Source organism: Patagioenas fasciata, chromosome 2 (genome assembly GCF_037038585.1).
Source record: "Patagioenas fasciata isolate bPatFas1 chromosome 2, bPatFas1.hap1, whole genome shotgun sequence".
NCBI lineage: Eukaryota > Metazoa > Chordata > Aves > Columbiformes > Columbidae > Patagioenas > Patagioenas fasciata.
In genome coordinates, this window is record NC_092521.1 from 107,338,477 (window position 1) to 107,356,429 (window position 17,953).

At 42.2% G+C, this 17,953-nt stretch overlaps 1 protein-coding gene across 1 annotated transcript; it reads left to right on the top strand.

Moving 5' to 3' along the window:
- The first annotated feature begins 284 nt into the window (after positions 1-284).
- On the top strand, positions 285-17,324 carry IGFBP3 (insulin like growth factor binding protein 3). The gene is made up of 4 exons (XM_065832836.2): positions 285-1,335; positions 5,050-5,279; positions 7,935-8,054; positions 15,008-17,324. The coding sequence occupies exons 1-4, from the start codon at positions 951-953 to the stop codon at positions 15,131-15,133; spliced, it is 861 nt and encodes a 286-aa protein (XP_065688908.1). The 5' UTR covers positions 285-950; the 3' UTR covers positions 15,134-17,324.
- The last annotated feature ends 629 nt before the right edge of the window (positions 17,325-17,953 follow it).

Here is a 17,953-nt window from a genome sequence, read left to right on the forward strand (position 1 = left end):
CCCACACACTTTTTCTTGAAACAAAAGGCAGCTCTCACAGAGCCGTACCCCTTACAGCTGATTTCTAAGAGGTGCCCGTAAACCCTCGGCACCGCCGCGCCCCTCGGCACCGCCGCGCCCCCGGCCCCCCGCACCGCCCGCCCAGCCCTCCGTGACCGAAACCTGGATTTGGCGAGGGCCGGCGCTCCCCGCCGCTCCGCGCCTCTCGTTATTCATGGCGCGGGGCGGGCCGGCAGCCGCGGCGCTATATAGGGCGGGGCCGGGCGGTACTGGGGGACAGATGGGTGCAGAGTGGCGGGTAATGGGGGTGGATAGCAGACAGCAACGAGAATAAAACGAAGGGAATATTGCTTTCTTAATTTATTTTTTTCCTTTCTCTATTTTTTCCTATTCACCTGCACTCTTTCTCTGTCTTTGCTGAAGCCTTTTTGGACCAAGTTTTCTTCAGATCGTCTGGGCTTGACTTGTTTTTGTGTTGTTGGTTTGTGGGGTTTTTTTGTTTCCTTTTACAAGGCTTTTTTTTTTCTTTCCCCTGAGTGGTGCGTGTGGTCAAAAAAAGTTAGCGTCCAGCCAACTGATAGAGGCGCTCTGCAGGGAGGAGCGGAGAAAAAGACGGAAAAAGTTGTCTTTGTTGCTAGCGGGCTCTTACTACCTTTATGGGATTAAGGGTAGGCGGCTGAAGAGAGGGTCGACGTGCGTGTGCCGGCAACGCAGCTCTCCTGCCTGCCTGCGCTTGCAGGGCTACGAGTGACTGGTGGCTCCTCTCCCCGCAGCCCCATCAGAGGCGGCGCGGACTGTGCGCGGGCTCCGCTGCCCTCCGCTCGCGACGGCCGCGCTCCTGCGGGCGAGCGGCGGTGTGTGCGTGCCCGCGCGGGGCTCTGCCCGTCCCGCTCCCCGGCCGGGGGTGCGCGGGGGCGCCTCCCGGCGGCCCCCCCGCTCTGCTGGTTGCCATGGTGCCGCGGCCCGGCGTGCTGTGGGCAGTGGCGGCGGCGACGCTGGCGCTGCTGGTCCGGCGGGCGGCGGCGGCGCTGGCGGGGCCGGTGGTCCGCTGCGAGCCCTGCGACGCGCGGGCGCTGCAGCAATGCAAGCCCCTGCAGCCCGACTGCGCCGAGCGGGTGCGGGAGCCGGGCTGTGGCTGCTGTCTCACCTGCGCCCTGCGCCCGGGACAGCCCTGCGGCATTTACACCGAGCGCTGCGGCGCCGGCCTCAGCTGCCAGCCGCGGCGGGAGGAGACTCGGCCACTACAGGCGCTGCTGGAGGGCCGCGGGCTCTGCACCAACATCACGGCGGGCAGCAAGCTGCGGGCCTTCCTCCTGCCGGGACCGCACGCTGCAGGTAAGGGGGCTGCGTGTCGGGGTGGGAGGCAAAGAAGCATGACGAGATCGCAAGCATTTGTGCTTCTTTCTTTTCTTTCTTGCTCGCTGCTTCCTTGCCTCTTTTTTTTTTTTTTTTTTTTTTTTTTTTTTTAAGTTACAAAGTTGTACGCAGCAGGCCGGGGGTGGAGGCGCCGACAGGCTTGCAGCAGACCTGTTCCTCCGGAAAGGCCCCTCGCTCGCTGCCTGGCGGCTGCCGGTCCGCGGGGGGTCCTAGAGCAGCCACGTAGCCGAAATCGTTTTGAAGGCGGGGTGCTTTTGCCAGAGGAAAGGAAGATTTACGTCATATACCTTTTTTTTTATGTATGCGTTTTCTTTTAAGACCGATACTAAGAAGTAGCTCCTTGCAAAAGAGGCAGAGTTGCTCTCTTTAAAAAAAAAAATTGGGGGGATGGGGAGAGATTGGATGTTGCTCTTGAGGTTGCGTGGAGCTGCCAGGCAGCACAGCCTGGATGGAGAGAGCGTGAAACCGTCGCGATCTGCCCACAGTGTTCCTGGAAAGAGGCTGCTAGAAAACTGCAGAGTGTGGCCTAACTTCCGTGCTGCAGCGTGGCTAAGTCAGAGGAATGCTAAGCACAGAGGAAAAAAAAAAAAAGTAAAATATTTCCTTGGCCTGGGAAGGTGGTTGTTCAGAACAAAGCATTTGCACAGCCGTATTTAAGAGGACATTGATTTTTTGCCTGCACTGTAAATAAATCTTTGGTCACATGAGACTTTCCCTTACCTTTTACATGTCTTGTAAATGAGACGTTCACAGAGTGAGTTTTGTTTTGTTTGAAGAGGAAGGGATGGTTGGAAAAAGTTCTGTTAGCCACGCACATTTGGAAACTTAAGAGAGGGAAACTTGGGATTCAGATCAAGAAGGCACAGTCTCTCTGTGCAAACATTTCATTGAACTGTTTGCCAACCAACAGCAAGTATGTTAACATTTATTTAATAAAAAAGTGTGTCAAAAGGCATTCCACTGCTAGCATCTTTAAAAAGCCAGGAGTCTTTTTGCTTGGTTACAGTGGTTCTTTGGCTGGCCCCTCAGCTGAGGAAGTGACACCAGTGCTCTGGCTAACTGGCTGCTGTGAGAGTAGGAGATGCCTTATAATAATAACTTGTGCTGCTCCTTAACTGTGACAATTTGAATGGCAGAGAGTACAGAGGTTCTTACTGAAGTTTTATATCTAAGTGGAACATGGAGCAGCTTCCTTCATCATATGAACTTGGCTCCACATATTCATCTTTTACACGAATTGGAAACAAGGGGCGTCCTCTCCATACTTGAGTTGGTGCTTTTTAATGGAATACTGTTGGAGAAAGAGAAGGGTGAAGGTGGAGCTGCACTGTACTGAAAATCTTTTTTAGCCTAAACAGTCAAAATGCCAAGTTTGTGTTTCTGCATTCTTGGCTGAGGGAGAACTCAGATTTCGAAATCAGTAGGAGCTTTGGTTTCTTAAAAAGTGCAAAGTAGGACTCTTGCAGTTCACATTCAAGGAGTGAAGGTTGCAAACCTGGGGTGCAAGAAGGAATAAGTATGCTGAACCTGTGACTTGTAATGCCCTTTCTCATGAGGACTGCTCCACTTGGAGCCCTAAATCCAACACTCCCTGGTACATGCCTCCTCCCAGTCCCTGCCCCCCTCCCCCGGCAGCCTCACATGATCTCCCTTACAGACAGCGGGGTCCTGCAGGACATGTTATACATTGGGTATGTTCCTTGTTTACAGAAATTGCTAGAAATTGGTATGGGGTGGTGTACATTACAGTAGCTTCTCAACAGGAACTGTAGTAGGCCACTGACTTTCCGTTTTTTTGGGGCACTAAAGTGTTAAGTAGTAGTGTGCATGTGCAGGCTTTCTAATCTGGTTTTTAAAAGAACAAGTAAATCTCATAGTCTTGTTTCTGTTACAAGGGTGTAAAGCTAACATGGCACCAAGTTTTGTGAAGCTGAGTTAATGAAATATGGTTTATGGTTTAAAATGTGTCGTTATGACCATTCCAGATTGAAGTGTATGAAGTGCTATTGAAACCCGATGGTCTACCTAAACGGAAATGAGTAGCCTTGTAGTTACTTAATGGATATTAAGAATATTTTCTACTTGTTTTTAGTAGAGGAGGCAGTCTAATGAACTGGATTGACTGCAGAAAACCTAGTAGGCATAGTATTTAGGAGATTCGGGTTTATAACATTGTGTTCATTTCTCGCAGACATCATTGAGAATGTGGAAAAAAAGAAAACACACCACCACTGTTAAAAAACAGGACATTAAACCACGAAAAAGATGTACAAATACCACTGAGAGACTGAGTTAAACCCACAAAAGCCAGGAAATTTAGACTTAAGTCTTAAACTTCCTTAATCCATTTGCACTGGGAGTTGGATTTTCCTGGTTGATTATGTCCATTGCCAGCAGTGGCTACACAGAAACCACCAGTACCAGTTAACTCAGGTTATTCTTCTTCCTTCCCTGTTCCTGTGTATTGGCAGTGCCACTGTACTGCCTCTGAACTATTTAGAGTCGATGGGCTATCTGAACATGGGCTTTCAGGTTTAGCACAGAATTTCTTGGCTTTTGTGGTTTTTCAGTGAGCCATCAAGTACAATTTTAATACAGATTTCCAGGATGTTCTCTGCATGTCAGTTATCACTGTGCACTCCCAATATGATTTCCTAAAAAAAAAGTGGCCAGCGGCCAAGGCAGCATCTAGTGGGAGTTAGCTGCTTAACTGATAGGAATATCCAAACTTGAAAAATTCCATGGAGGAAATGCAGGCAGTTACAGTTACACTGCAGGAGTCTACTTAAGAGGGAGAAATCCAGTGTAGACAAGTACCTCAGAATGTACAAGAACACTGGGCTTATGCAGTATTTTGGAAAAAATGTGCTGCTTCTGTATTTTTGTGAATGGTAGTTTAAAGAGAAAATATTTTTGAAGCTCATAATGAAAGCAGATATTTGTCCTCTGACACAGTTACCGAATGAATGGCATTTTTTTGTCCAGTACCTTTAAAATGTACTTTGTACACCTAGAAAATGTGCTTTTTACTTTCCCGTTCTGTATGTTGAATAAAATTAAGAAAGTATTAAAAGTAACTATCTAGAACCATGAAGCTCAATGTGGTTAAACTTTTTGTATTAAATCCTCTTTTTAAAAAAATAAATACCATCCTGGGGAAGGCAGAGTCAGACCTGCAGCCCATGAGTTACCCAAGCCACCCGCGTTTAACCAAAGTTGATTAAATCAGCCGTGGGTCAGCAGTTGCGAAGGGAAAGGCTCAGCACTCCTGGCAGAGCTGCCGCAGGCTCCCACTGCGCCGCCCCACAGACCTGCCCCCTCCTGCCGGCAGGCTAACCTGCAGCAGACACCCAGGGGCAAGAAACCGGGACAGTGGTGGCTTGCAGCAAAGTAGAGTTAGCCAGTTTTCAGGTGTTGGGCAGTCACCATGGGTGGTGCAATGAGGTACCTTGTGAAGCTGCCAGGAGCAAGGGGATGCTTCAGTTACAAGAGTTATTGCTTGGCAACAAAAGTGCTGATGTGTGCAGAATGCTAAGTTGTTAATCTTTTTATATATTGCTATTTTGTAAAGGAAAATTAAACATGTAGACTGATCTAGTGGCTTGTTGCCCTCGCAAATGCAGCTGGCAGTTGATTAACATTGTTTCTTCACTGCATTTATTTTTCTTGAAGGAAATTCCAGTGATTCAGAAGAAGATGACCGGAGTACCAGCAGCATAGAAAATCAGGCCGTCCCAAACTCTCATAGGGTGCCAGATTCCAAATCTCACCCTCCGCACATCAAAATAGATATCATAAGGAAAGTGCAAGCCAAAAATACGCAGCGCTATAAAGTGGAATATGATTCACAGAGTACAGATACACTGAATTTCTCTTCTGAATCCAAACAAGAGACTGAATACGTAAGTACTTTTGTAAATGGAAATGCATTTCCCAGCATGTGAGTGTGCGTGTGAATGCATATGCATGTTGTGCATAGGACAAGATAAATAAACTAAATGGTGGTAATTTTAGCCATTTAGGGTATTCTGGCTGTTTAACCAGTAAAACTATTGGATACACAAATGGAGACAATCAGCAGACCAAGCAGATAATGTTCAGAATATATGGAGGCCTAATGCAATAATGTTTACATTGATACAAGTATGATTTTCACTAAGTAATTTCTTAGAGAGGGAAAGTTCTTGTTCATCCTGTAATTAAACCTGTCCCAACTCCACTCACACAAATGTGTGTTAATAGGGTCATAATTAAATTTGGTTGCAAATAGCATAATTGGATTGCAATAATGGAAAAAAAGATGTTTCGTATTCAGTGTAGTGGCACTGTGTTCACACTCTGTGGCACAAATCACAGGAGATAAACTCAGGTTGGGTTGAGGATTAGGATTTTGACTGATCAACCATTGTTTGTATGACGTGCTTAACACCACTACCACTTGCAGTCATCATTTGGTGCCATTGCCTGTATGCAAAGGCTCACCACAGGAGCTCATGAGCTGCTGTTGCTTCCTATCAACTTTGCCCAGTGGATTTGCAGGGTGACTGAAGTGTGGTGAACCTGAGGGGAGAATAATTCCTGTTCCTGGACATCCTGGCTGATAACCTGGTGGTTATCCTTATGCCTGTGCCAGATGGCCTAAAAAAATACGTCTGTATATACTTTGACTTTTCATCAAAACAGTCATGGTGAAACCAGACATGGCTTCTGATCTGGAAAAGGTGGTTTTGAAACCTGTATGAGGAGGAAGGCTGTGTCTGAAGAGAGTGTGGCCTCCAAGTTAACACAGCAAGGGTGGTGAAGCTGCATGTTTTGTTTCTTGCTGATGTCCTGCCACCTAGTAAAAACACTTCAGTATCTGCCTTCCAGCATGTCCTCCTCCCAAAAATGTGAAGTAAACTGCCTACAGTAAAATAATTAATTTCGGTAGCTCTGAGGGAACAGGGTCCTGGTCTTAGCTAGGATGAACATATCTTATATGTGGTAGGTGGGCCTAATGAGCAAAGGTGCACCGCCTTACCAAGGCTGCTGGTGTTTGTAAGAACCAGAAGTAAGTCCACTGAGGAAAGGAGCCTTTGTCAGCAAATGCCCTTATAGCTGTGTTTGCGTGTTGGCTCTTGATATCGATATATCTGACTTTGGAAGCATGCTTCAAAATAATAATTAAAAAAAACCTGCTGGTCTTTTTGTAGGCCTAATTTGGGACTGTGTCTTTGAATGTATGTGATTTGCAGTCAGCATGTCTGAGCAGTTTCATTTTTTTTTAAGGAACCACCAATAAGAGCAGCAATTTAAAGTGCATATTTAGACCTTGTGAGATTGATACTGAAAGAAAACATATGAAAGCAACAAGGAATGTCTTTGCTAACCAGGAAAATAAATTTTAAACTCCAGTAGAGCTGTGGAGTCTGTATGCTTTCAGACACTCACATGAAAGGCACTTTACATGAACAAACTATTAATATTACCACTTGAAAGTATAAATGTCGTTACTTCACTAATTAAAAATTGCACCAGATGAGTCTTTGTGTTGATACAGCAACTTAAACATTTTAAATCCATGCAACTGTGCAAAGAAGTTTTTTCAGGTCTCCGCTGAAGAAGCGGGCTGGTGGGCTGAGTCAGTAATGTGCCCAGACAGGAGTGTGGCTAAGCACAGAATTTGTAGGCTTTGACTCTTGAATCCAAATCCCACTGCTGACACTGACTGCCTTCTCGGCCTCTGGCAAAATGTGAACTTTTCCACTTCTGGTTTTCTGACTGCAAAGTGGGCCTTGTAACACTTCTTACCCTGAAATGCTGCATTGAGAAATAATTAGTTGGTGCTTGAGACATGTTCTTAGCACTGCTTCTGGAAGTTCTTTTTGGCTCATTGTCCTAGAGCTGATGCTCTCTACATTGTTGTCAGCCTTTTGCAGATGGAGAAAGTGAGGCAAAAAGTGGCATGCTCATCTAATGAGAGTCTTGTGTGCAACCATTCCTTTGCATGGCAGCATCTGTTTGGTCCAGCTGAAACTGAGAATTGCTGTCCAAAGTTCCAATATTTTTATATATGTGTATATGATATGCCAAGCTACTTGTTTTCAATTAAATCCATTTCATTTAAGCTTTCAAATCCAGCAGAATCATAAAAATCAAATGGCATTAGGGAAAAATCTACCAAGTGGTGTGTTTCCAGTTGCCTACCTTCATATTTTCCCACTTGGTGCAAGGCTAGCTTTTCCGGACCTAAATTATGTTACATATGACTGATTTACGTACTGGTTAAGCCTTCTTGTAGGTATATGCAGGTGTGATTTGAACTGGAAATGCCAGTCTGTGCCTCAGCATAGCGTAGGGCCTTCAGTGTTTAGAAATCGGTTTATCCTGAATAAAGCAGAAAGCCAGAAATTTTACCTGTGAATGGTCTGCCTTTTGACATATCCAGCCACTGCTTTGTTTTAATAGATTTGTTTAGGTTTGGGATTCTTGCCCTTTCAAGATTTATTAACTCTTGTGTAAAAGACAACGTTTGGGAATAAGCTTTCATCTGTTTTCTAAAACATGCTTGTTAACAGGGTCCCTGTCGTAGAGAAATGGAAGACACATTAAACCACCTAAAAATCCTGAATGTCTTGAGTCCCAGGGGTTTTCATATTCCAAATTGTGACAAGAAGGGGTTCTACAAGAAAAAGCAAGTAAGTACAGTCTTTATCATGTCAATGAATGCACTTCATGTTTTTAGCATCTTTGCTGAAGGATCTTGCCAACAAGGTGCATTATGTATCATTTTACAGAGAAACTAGTTCATTTCCAGCTTTAGGACCTGATCTGATAGTGCTGAACCTTGTCAAGTGGGGACAGTGTTTTTATTTTGTGTTGGTCATGACAACAGATTCATTTAAGAAACTTCATACCTAATCACACATGGGTTGGCTGGTGTCCTAGATACTAATGCCCTTTGGTTTAAAAAAAGCAGAGCCTCTATAATAACCCACAGAGCTAAATGCTGCAGTCACCATATGACTGCAATAGATCAATGCTTTGAATTGTAAATAGCGGCTTGAGAGTTCCTAGAAGAACTTCACTGGGTCGTATTACAAAAAGCAACTTGAGAAAGGTGTATATCTGTCCTTTATGTGCTACTCAGATCGCTTCCAAAATCCAGGTCATGTTATCGTGAAAGTGATACATCTAGTAGTTACTCTGTGGTAAGGATGGCTTCTCACCCCTCTGGGGTTCTAGGGTTATGACCTTTATTGACAAATGTAGAACTAAACTGCAGGTATTCATGCTTTCTTTGTGTTGGGTTGAGCTATGGCAGCATTCTGCATTCAGTGCTGCCCTTGAAGCCCATTCAGGAACTTGGAAAAGTGCAAGACCTGCCAGGTTCTTTGCTTAGCGTGCACATGACATCTAACGCTAGTGTTTAAGTTAGTGACCTGCCTCCAAATGTGTTTCTTGGTATAATTCCAAAATTTTCTGGATTCAAAAGTTTCAAGATTTTCCTCCAGGCAAACTCTCAGTAAGGACGGATTTTGTTTGTGAACCATCTTGTCTCTTCCATTTGGCCTCTCTGGGAACCGAAGGAGAGGCTGGCTCTGTGTTACTAGCCAATGCAGTTCATTGGTTTGAAGTGAGAGGTCAACCTCCAGCCATGCAACCTGACTTTAGGAATGGTATCTCCCTTTTTTTTTGGCTTCCAGCTTTCTTAGAAACAGTCTTTCCCTTTCAGGTATTCCCTGGAGCTCTGCATTAAACTCGCAGTGTCAGGTGGGGCATTTGCAGTAGGGGTGAATATTCCAGCCTTTCCTTCTGCCATAAGCCTAGCATTGACTATGCTGTTTGACCTTCTTCAGTACATGCTGCTGAGCTTGTCTGTGTTTTCCAGCTTTTCCTGAGTAGGTGGTGGCAACTCCCAAGCAAGGACAGAGTTTCTTTCTGTTGTCTGAAGTTTTGAAAAGCCCATGTCATTCATGTCCCACTGTGTGTAAGCCAGCAGAAAGCAACGGTCACATCTCATTCTGCGTTTGTTCAGAAAAAGATGTCAGACTGCTATGTAGTGTAATACTAGGATCGTGTTTTGTGCCTGTGCCATGAAAGCATTTGCTTAGGTGCTCTACAACAGCACATCATTTAGCTGCATTCAAGGCACACAAGCATACTGTAACCCTTTTAATTCTCTAGGTGTTACAGAAAATCACAGATTAGTATTTACTTTTTTCAGAAGAACTTCATCAGTCATCAGACTCTGAGGTTTTTGCATTGTTAGCAAAAAGGTGATGGTTTGCATGTAGTCTCTGGCATGTCTATGTAGTAAATCTGATCCACAGTAAGCATGTATTAAAGTGCCTTACCTTAAAGGATGACTGTACATTGATATGCAGTCATAGATCTGCCAGTGAGGCAGAAAAAAAGGAAATACAGATGGAAAAAAAATAGGAAAGACAGATAATATGCTTACCTAGTCTTTGTTCCTAGAAGCTGATTTATGAGAGTAAGGTGCTGATGTGGAGCAAAGACATACTTCTGCCCTCTGTGCTGCCTAGACTTTCAAACTGATCTAGGGAAGTTTCCTGTACTATGTGCAAGAGCCCATCCAGTCAGCAAACATAGAAGATTAAGGGGCAACTTCATACCTGGCCAGCCTTGTCAAGTGCTGTGCCAATTTAGACAGGTCCAGTGGTTTCAATGTAGTTTGAGACAACTTGGGATCTTGTAGGAAATGTCCACAAATGGAGCCCACGTGACTAAATATTTTACATGAAACACAGTTGGAGTGCTTCTCCTATAAATGAGCCTAAATCAACCCTGGGAACAGGCCTTCATAGGCAGGGCTTACAGAGGCAGGCTGCTTCTCACATGAACAAAGTACAAACCCAAAATAATGTATTTTAGTTGCCCTTATAAAATTAACTCTTAGAAAATAACATTAGTTTGAGAAGTCAGTGAGTCCTGCCAAAAGGCAACGCAACAATTGTGTTTGTTAGGTTTCTGTTTTGGAGCATCAGCATGTAGGCCTGATATTTTACGTGCTGTGACTAGGTGTCTAATGCCATTAGCAGAATGTATTTATTTCCTTCATTACTATTATTAGCAGCATTCAATCTGTAATTCAGTTATATTCTATCGTGACAACAAAATTCAGAACAATATGTTAGGAAATAGTAAATCCGTCAAAAAATGAGTGTGAGGTAGGAATTTTAAATTCTGGAAACAGCTGCCAAAAACACTGCCTAGGATGATAATGTAGATAGAGGTGTGTCACAGTTTAACCCCAGCTAGCAGTCACAACCACAATAGCTGCTTGCTCACTCCCCTCACCCAAACAAGGGAGAGAATCAAAACGGAAGGGAGAAGCTTGTGGATTGAGATAAACAGAGTTTAATAAAATAACAACATAGTACTAATATACCACTACTACTTATACATATTTAATGGAAAATAGAAAATAAAATAAAAGATACTCAATGCAGTGCCTCATGAACTCTGTCTGCACTGAGCAACCAGTCCTGGGAAGTGAGCACCCTGGTCCCGAACAGCTGATCCTGAGAGGAGAGAAAAAGCCTGAAAGGCCTACAGGTCCACTGCAAAACAGCAGGATGGCAAAAGGCTGAACTGAAACGCCTCAGTGGAAGTCAACTGGAGCAGACCAGGACTGGAATAGGTCTCCATTTCCTTTTCCTTAGCTGGAAAACTTGATTCTAATTAAATATAAACCATGATGCTAATGGCATGAAATATTCTTACTGATCAGTCTGGATGTCAGTCAAGGTTTGCCCCATACACCCCTTCCCAGCTGCCTCACACCTGGAGGCAGAGAACTCAGAAAGACCTTGGCTTCCAGGCAACAACTAAGATAACAAGTAGCACTTACATTCTCTTTGCTCCAACTCAAAGACGTTGGAAAGTTACCTGAGGAAGAACATGAATTCTGTATCGAGGTGTTATGTCCTTCTTCTCAAACTGAATCCAAACAATGACTGTACTAGCTGTGCACAAAGAAGTTTTCTAACTGCATGAAGAAAATTAATTTGCTTTCAGTCAAACCAGCACAGTGTGTGATGGTAGGAACCTGATAAATTACCACCCTGGAAAACTTACTCAGGAGGCACTTCACATGTTAGTATATTCTGCCTTCCTGTCAAGTTGAAAACAGTTATTTTTCAAGACATTTGTGGATACCTAGAAATTGACTTTTCAGGAACAACCATATGGAGTAATTTGCATATGTGAAACAATTTTAAGAATGTAAATTATTCAGGGTGTAACATGAAAAATATATCATATGAGCTTTTAAAAAAATCAAACCTATTAAAATTCACAATTCTTTGTCTTAATAAATCATACATGTAAGGTTGTACTATTCAACTGTGGTATATAGTTAATTTATATGGAGTAGGTTGATACAGGCATGTTTCTGCCTCAAGCATGGAAAAAAAAGGTTTTGATGAAATTAGAACTATTATATGGGGCAATTAATAGAATTGCCACGTATTTGTATACTGGAGCCAGATACTTACTTAAATGTGAGCTGGCATTGTTCCACTGAAAACAGAGCTGGGCTTAGCGGGAGCCAGAATGGCCCGAGGTATATGTCAGTGCTGTCTGCAGTCTGTTCTGGGAGACCACAGTTGTAGCTCCATGGAGATATCTGGGCTGACCAGGAATTCAGTGGGATACCATATGCTTTGCTGTGCCCCACAAATGCCTCTGCGGCACTTTGTGGAAGGCAGAGGGGCAGGTGGCATGGAAGCTGGCAGCTGGTGTTTCTTATCAGATGTTATTACTGACTCCACTGCTTGGGCAGTTTTCCAGCTTTCTGGACTTGTGAAGTCATACAGAAGAGCTGGGCAGAGCCTTGAAATATGTCTGAAGTACAAAATTCAGATGAATAGATTTTTTTTTTTTTCTATATGAACTGTGCACTATTTCTGTAAGGCATGCAAGCTAGCTGCTCTGTGATAAAAGCATCACTTTTGAATCAGAAGTGCTTTACTGTTGAGCAGATAGTAAAAAGTTGCATATTGAGAAAGGTAAGTTGTTTCCTCACAGAGTGTTACTTCAGCTGTAGAGCAATCTAAGGGTTTTGTTTTCCAAATGGGTTGTCTAGAAGAGATAAAAAAATATTTGTAGTAGGAAATGTGTTCCGTGCAGACTAACTTTGTATTGCAGTTAATTCTGAAAATTGATTATACAACTGTAAAAAGCAATCAAAACCCCCAGCAAAATGAGATAACTTTAATTGATCTTTTGTTATAAGGTGATGCAAGCCTATGAATCAGTATGTTGTGTAACATGCTTCATATAGTACTTCTAAAAGGGGAGGCTGTGTTACTATTATTAGCAGAAGTGTAGTTTCACTGCCAGAGCACCAGGCTGGCAGCCAGAAGTCCTGTACTCTAATTCAGGCTCCATCTGTGACTGCTCTCTTGGGCAAAACAACTCAAAAACTGCTGCCTCACTTTCCTTTTCTGTAAAATTTAAATTGTGCAAAGGCTGTTGTTTGTGAATTCCTCAGTTTTGGGCCTGAAGAATTTAAGTCACTAAATGTTAATACCACTTAAGCTAGAGTCCAGTCCAGTTGCCACCAAAATTGGAGGAAAATTTCCCATTGACAACAGTGACCTTCAGTCAGTCATTCATGAAAATCCTGGAAAATACATGCAAGCTGTGGTCAGGCTTGTGAGACAATAAACATAAGTTGTAAAACTTATGTTTAAAGACTTAGTGCAGAAAACCAGCTGAACAGGTAACTAGAACTCAAATGCAGCAAACTACATAGTTTAGCAAATTACTAATGTAACTGTTCTCTCAGTAGATTTGAACTTCTTCACCCTCTCCTAAAATAGGCTGGTATGATAAGCTTGATTTTTGTCATTCTGCTGCCATGCATTTGCATAGGGCTAATGCAGAACATGCAGAAGTTCAAAGAGAAGGCATTGTATTATTTCTGCATTGGGTTTGTTAGGCAAAAATATATCACAGGAGTAGAATAACAAACACTTACAGTGATTAACGTTACTTCATTTGCTCTTAAATAAACAAGATGGAAACTTGTTCAGAAATTTGTGTCTAATGTGTGATCTGCTCCAATCTCACAAGTGTCTAGTCAAGACTGTCTACCCTCTTCCATGCTGCCACAATTGAGTTGGCTCGGGGGCCAGTGTGCTGGTGCAGGCTGTCCCAAGAGTGACCCATATTCGCAGTTCTGTCTGAAATACCAACATTTTCACCTGGGGTCCTAAACTAGACACAGAAAGGGTCAGGTACTTTGGGCAGCATGTGAAGCCCAACACTTGCTTTATGGTTCCTTGTGTACCTGCACATGGAAAAGACAGTTGTGGAAGCCACTGCCATATCCACATGGGAGACACCTATGAGACTCTGAAGAACAAGCAGTTGCATGGTAGTGGCAATGTTTACCTGACTTGTACCAGCCTGAAGCTCTGAAATACTTGAATTGCTGTGAGTGTGATCTTGAAGGCAGCACTTGTTCTGCTTGCATGGTAGCCTTTACAGTGTTGAGGGCCGTAAGTGGCTTCAGTCTAGCCTATCTTCCTTTATGTTGGTGATGAAACAGATGGAAACCTCAGTCTTTTAAAAGCTAGGTATATTTGTGTCATTGACTCATTTGTAAGTCTGTCCTGGCTAAACACTCACTTCGGTTAGCATTTGTTGCAGCAAATCCTGTATCACTAAATCTTAAAACTTGAGCTGATGTGGAGGCTATGTCTTGGCAATGAGGTTGACCATGGCAAAGCAAGTAGGGCAATCTATGTCCTGGAGACATGCCTTTCAAGTAGGTGAAAACCTCACAGGGTCACAGAGGTTCACAGTATGTAACTGTGTCCAGAGCTGCATACGTCATGTCCTTCAGTCTAGTTGTTACCATTGTTGGTTTCTCGGAGAGAGCATTGCTTACTTAGTACATACTAGAATTTATGATGTATTTTTACTGCATTACTGTTTCTAAAGAAGTTCAGTGTCATTGCCTGTCTAGTCATACTTTCAGGTTAGTCAGCATTGCAGGCAAATCCACCAGACAACTTCTAAAGCTGGCATAGGCTATAGAGTAGGATATAAGCAACCTTATTTGTAGGGAAATAATACATGTAAATTCAACCTAGCAGTTGTTGAAGTGGTAACTCCATTACAGAAGGATTATATTTCTGTTAATAAATGTCAACTACAGTATTGAAATTCCTCCAACAAACAGATGCAAGACAAGGGTGTTTATTGTACAATGGCTATCTTTGCCAGACCTGTGCTTTAGCACAGAACAAATCTGTTGACTTTCTTTTCCAAAGATGGGTTGCAGTTGTCAGCCTGTACTGTTGTAAGTAGTCCTGGTATTCAAAGGGGGCAACTGTGCTGCCTAATATAATAGGGAGTAGTTAATAAGGCTCTTTTTCTGGTAGTTCTCAGAGCAGTTTTATTATGGAGTAACGAGACCCAAAGGGGTTGACGGGCAGAGGAGGTAAGCATTTATTCTAATACTTTGTAGTGGTAATAAGTATTCTGTTTGGTTCTGTCAGATGTGACAAGCAAGTGGAAGTGCAGTTCTCAAATAAGCAGGAATCCCTGCTATATAACACTTAAGAGCAGAGAACACAAAAATAACACAAACTGGGTCTTTTTTCTGTTTCAGTGTCGCCCATCCAAAGGCCGAAGGAGAGGTTACTGCTGGTGCGTGGATAAATATGGACAGCCGCTTCCTGGGTACGATGGGAAGGGAAAAGGAGATGTTCACTGCTATAACTTGGAAAGCAAATGAGGGCTGGATGCCAGCTCTTCTGGCATCTGTGCGTGGCCGCTGGACTTCGCAGAGACCTTGGAGGGGCTGGGCACACACTGTTGACTGAGTTGCACGTGGAGTGATGAGCTCTGCCTCCTGCAGCGAATGGGGAGTCGCAGTCCCTGTGGATGCTGTTGCAGCTGCACCCTGCCACCAGCACACGTCAGGCTTCCTGTGGGACGTGTAGGGAGCTCTGAATTCCCATATAAACCTGCACTATTGATACCCAGAGAGAGAGAAAAACAAAAGGCACTTCAGAATAGAATCAGGGAGTCTCCACTGGCTTTTTAAAGTATGGCCTGTGACCAATTAGATCCCGAAAGATACTTTCTTTAAAGAATTTATAGATTGTAAGCTTGTAAAAGTATTAAAGCAAAACCAAATCAAACAACAAACAAAAAACTCAACAACAGTAACTGAAAAAAGCAAGGATTTAAAGGTTAAGCTTTTTGTACAGGTCTGACAGGAAACTTTTCTTCACGGGTAAAAAGTTTTATAAAAATCTCAAATTTTTTAAGAAATGTACTTCTAAAAGAAAGACATGGCTATTTTTTCTGTAAAAGTCAGTATGACTATTCTGTTAGTCTGTATTTAATATAATTTTTGTAAAAATAAACTTTATTTAAATGTAACATGAATACCAAATACTACACAATAATTCTAGTGTATACTTCTGTATACAAAGAGAAAGGGTATGGAATGATTTACAAATACGTATAGATCCATATGCATACACATAGACTTACTCTAGATACTAGAATTCATGGAGTGAAACCAATGTTTCCAGAAGAGATATGGTTTTGTTATTAGAAGTAGCTACAAATACCAAGATTTTTTTTTTTTTTTAATTATATTATTTTATTGGTATTTCTAGTGTACCCATCACTGAATTATGCCACTGGAAAGGATAACAGTTGCACTGAAGCTCTTGGTAAAGCATTCTTCTGTCTGTCCTTTGCTTCAGTTCGTGCAACAGGGCTTACATTTCCTCCATTTCCTGCTCACGTTAATATAGAATATTCATGGCCAAAACATTGGCATTACAGTAGCACCCTTTCTATTTGCTTATTTATTTTGAAAAACTGTATCTATTCTGTGTTGTCTTGGTACACTCTGCTAAAGCACATATTCTGCCTGAGGAACTCCTGTTCAAAACAATACTGACAAGATGGGGGGATTGTGGACTTGGGTGTTGAGACCCATGTACTTCATTTATGCTACACAGAATTGCTGCTTGCTTTCACTTTGGTAGAAATGATTTGCCTGCATCTAAGCATATAATAAGAACCATTGTGTTTAAATACTTAAACCAACTGTCTGCCATGATGTTATATGTTCTTTTAACCAGAAGAGAAGTGATTTGGTTTTGTTCTGGTATGTGATGCTTTCAGATGAGGAAGACTTTGGCAACAATTTTTTCTTGAGGCTGATTGTTTACTGAACTTCATGACAAATTCTCTATGACAATGAAATCTGGATAAGGAAAAGTGGCCTGTGAAATGTAACATCTCTTTGGAAAGTTATGCCATATTTTGTATATGTATTTATTTATATATTTTATATAAATATTTTATATATTTATATAAATATATAATATATTCTTATCTATGTCACTATAAATGTTTGATGTCACTGTAGAAAAAAGGAACCATCAACACTGTAATTTCCTGTTGGGTTGGGAACTCTATGCCTAAGGGGAGAGGGTTTCCAGCTGATGGGGCGAGGATCGCGGGGCTGAGGAGCTCATTCCTTTCCTGCCCTAAGAATTAGAACCACTCTTCCTGCCAGCAATGGCAAATGTCTTGAAACTCTGACATGGTAAAGTTTGGGCATGCAGCTTGCCAGGATCAAGACAGTCAATCACCATAAGTCAGACATTTAATGCCTTACCCTGAAATGTATTAGCTGGACAGCCCTGTGTGCATTGTGCATATCTTCTTAATTTCTATCTAATGAATTGAGTTTGCATCATTGTCAAAATTGAAAATTTTTATCCTTAGAGTAAGGAAAAAAACTTTATGTGATAACTTACTCCAGGCTAATAGAGATTTCCTGACAGATGGTTACAGAAAGCTTTGTGAGGGGAAGATTTGTTGCAATATTTTTACTGCTAATGCAAATGTAATGCCTGCAAAGATTTGTTGGCAAAAAAATAAATGCTGGGCCTTTTTTTTTTTCTTTTTTTTTTTTTTCAAAGTTGTAAACGAGTTCCTTTCAAATAATTTCACAGAGGGAAGAAAGTTATATATACACCAATATTTGGGCATGTAATCATAGATATGAAAATAAGGGTTGAATTCATGAAAGTGAGTTAGTATTTTGTGAGGGTTTTTTTAGTTTCTATTTCATGAGCCTTCTGGAAAAGAAAAGCAGCTTCTCACTAAAAAAGATAGATAGCTGCCTTGAAAGTTACATTTTGCCAGCATGCAAGAAAGGTTTTAACAGCCTGCGGCAGTATTTCTGATTGGTGTATTTTGTCGAATTTTAAAGGATTTTATCTTTTGACCTACCATTAAAAAGAAAGAGAAGAAGTTGGCTAGTAAAGGTCCTTAAGTGATATTAAATTCTCTAATTTGTGCAGAGCACCAACCTTCTTTTTAAAAAAAAATACATCTCAAGGAATTCAAACTGACTCAAGCAAGCAATCTGTCACAGGAAATACCTAAGAAATTGTATTCTGCTCCTTTAGTGGTACTAATGGTTTTCAGTATGTAACAGAAAACATACATCCATAAGGAGGGGGAATAAGAAGAGGGGAAGGAGAGGGCATGGTTGTGCAAGTTGGTTTGGTTATTTTGC

Coding starts and splice junctions, on each gene's coding strand:
- IGFBP3 (XM_065832836.2), top strand. CDS start 951: ATGGTGCCGCGGCCCGGCGTGCTGTGGGCAGTGGCGGCGGCGACGCTG. Junction 5,280..7,934: donor CCAAACAAGAGACTGAATAC/GTAAGTACTTTT, acceptor GCTTGTTAACAG/GGTCCCTGTCGTAGAGAAAT. Junction 8,055..15,007: donor GGTTCTACAAGAAAAAGCAA/GTAAGTACAGTC, acceptor TTTCTGTTTCAG/TGTCGCCCATCCAAAGGCCG.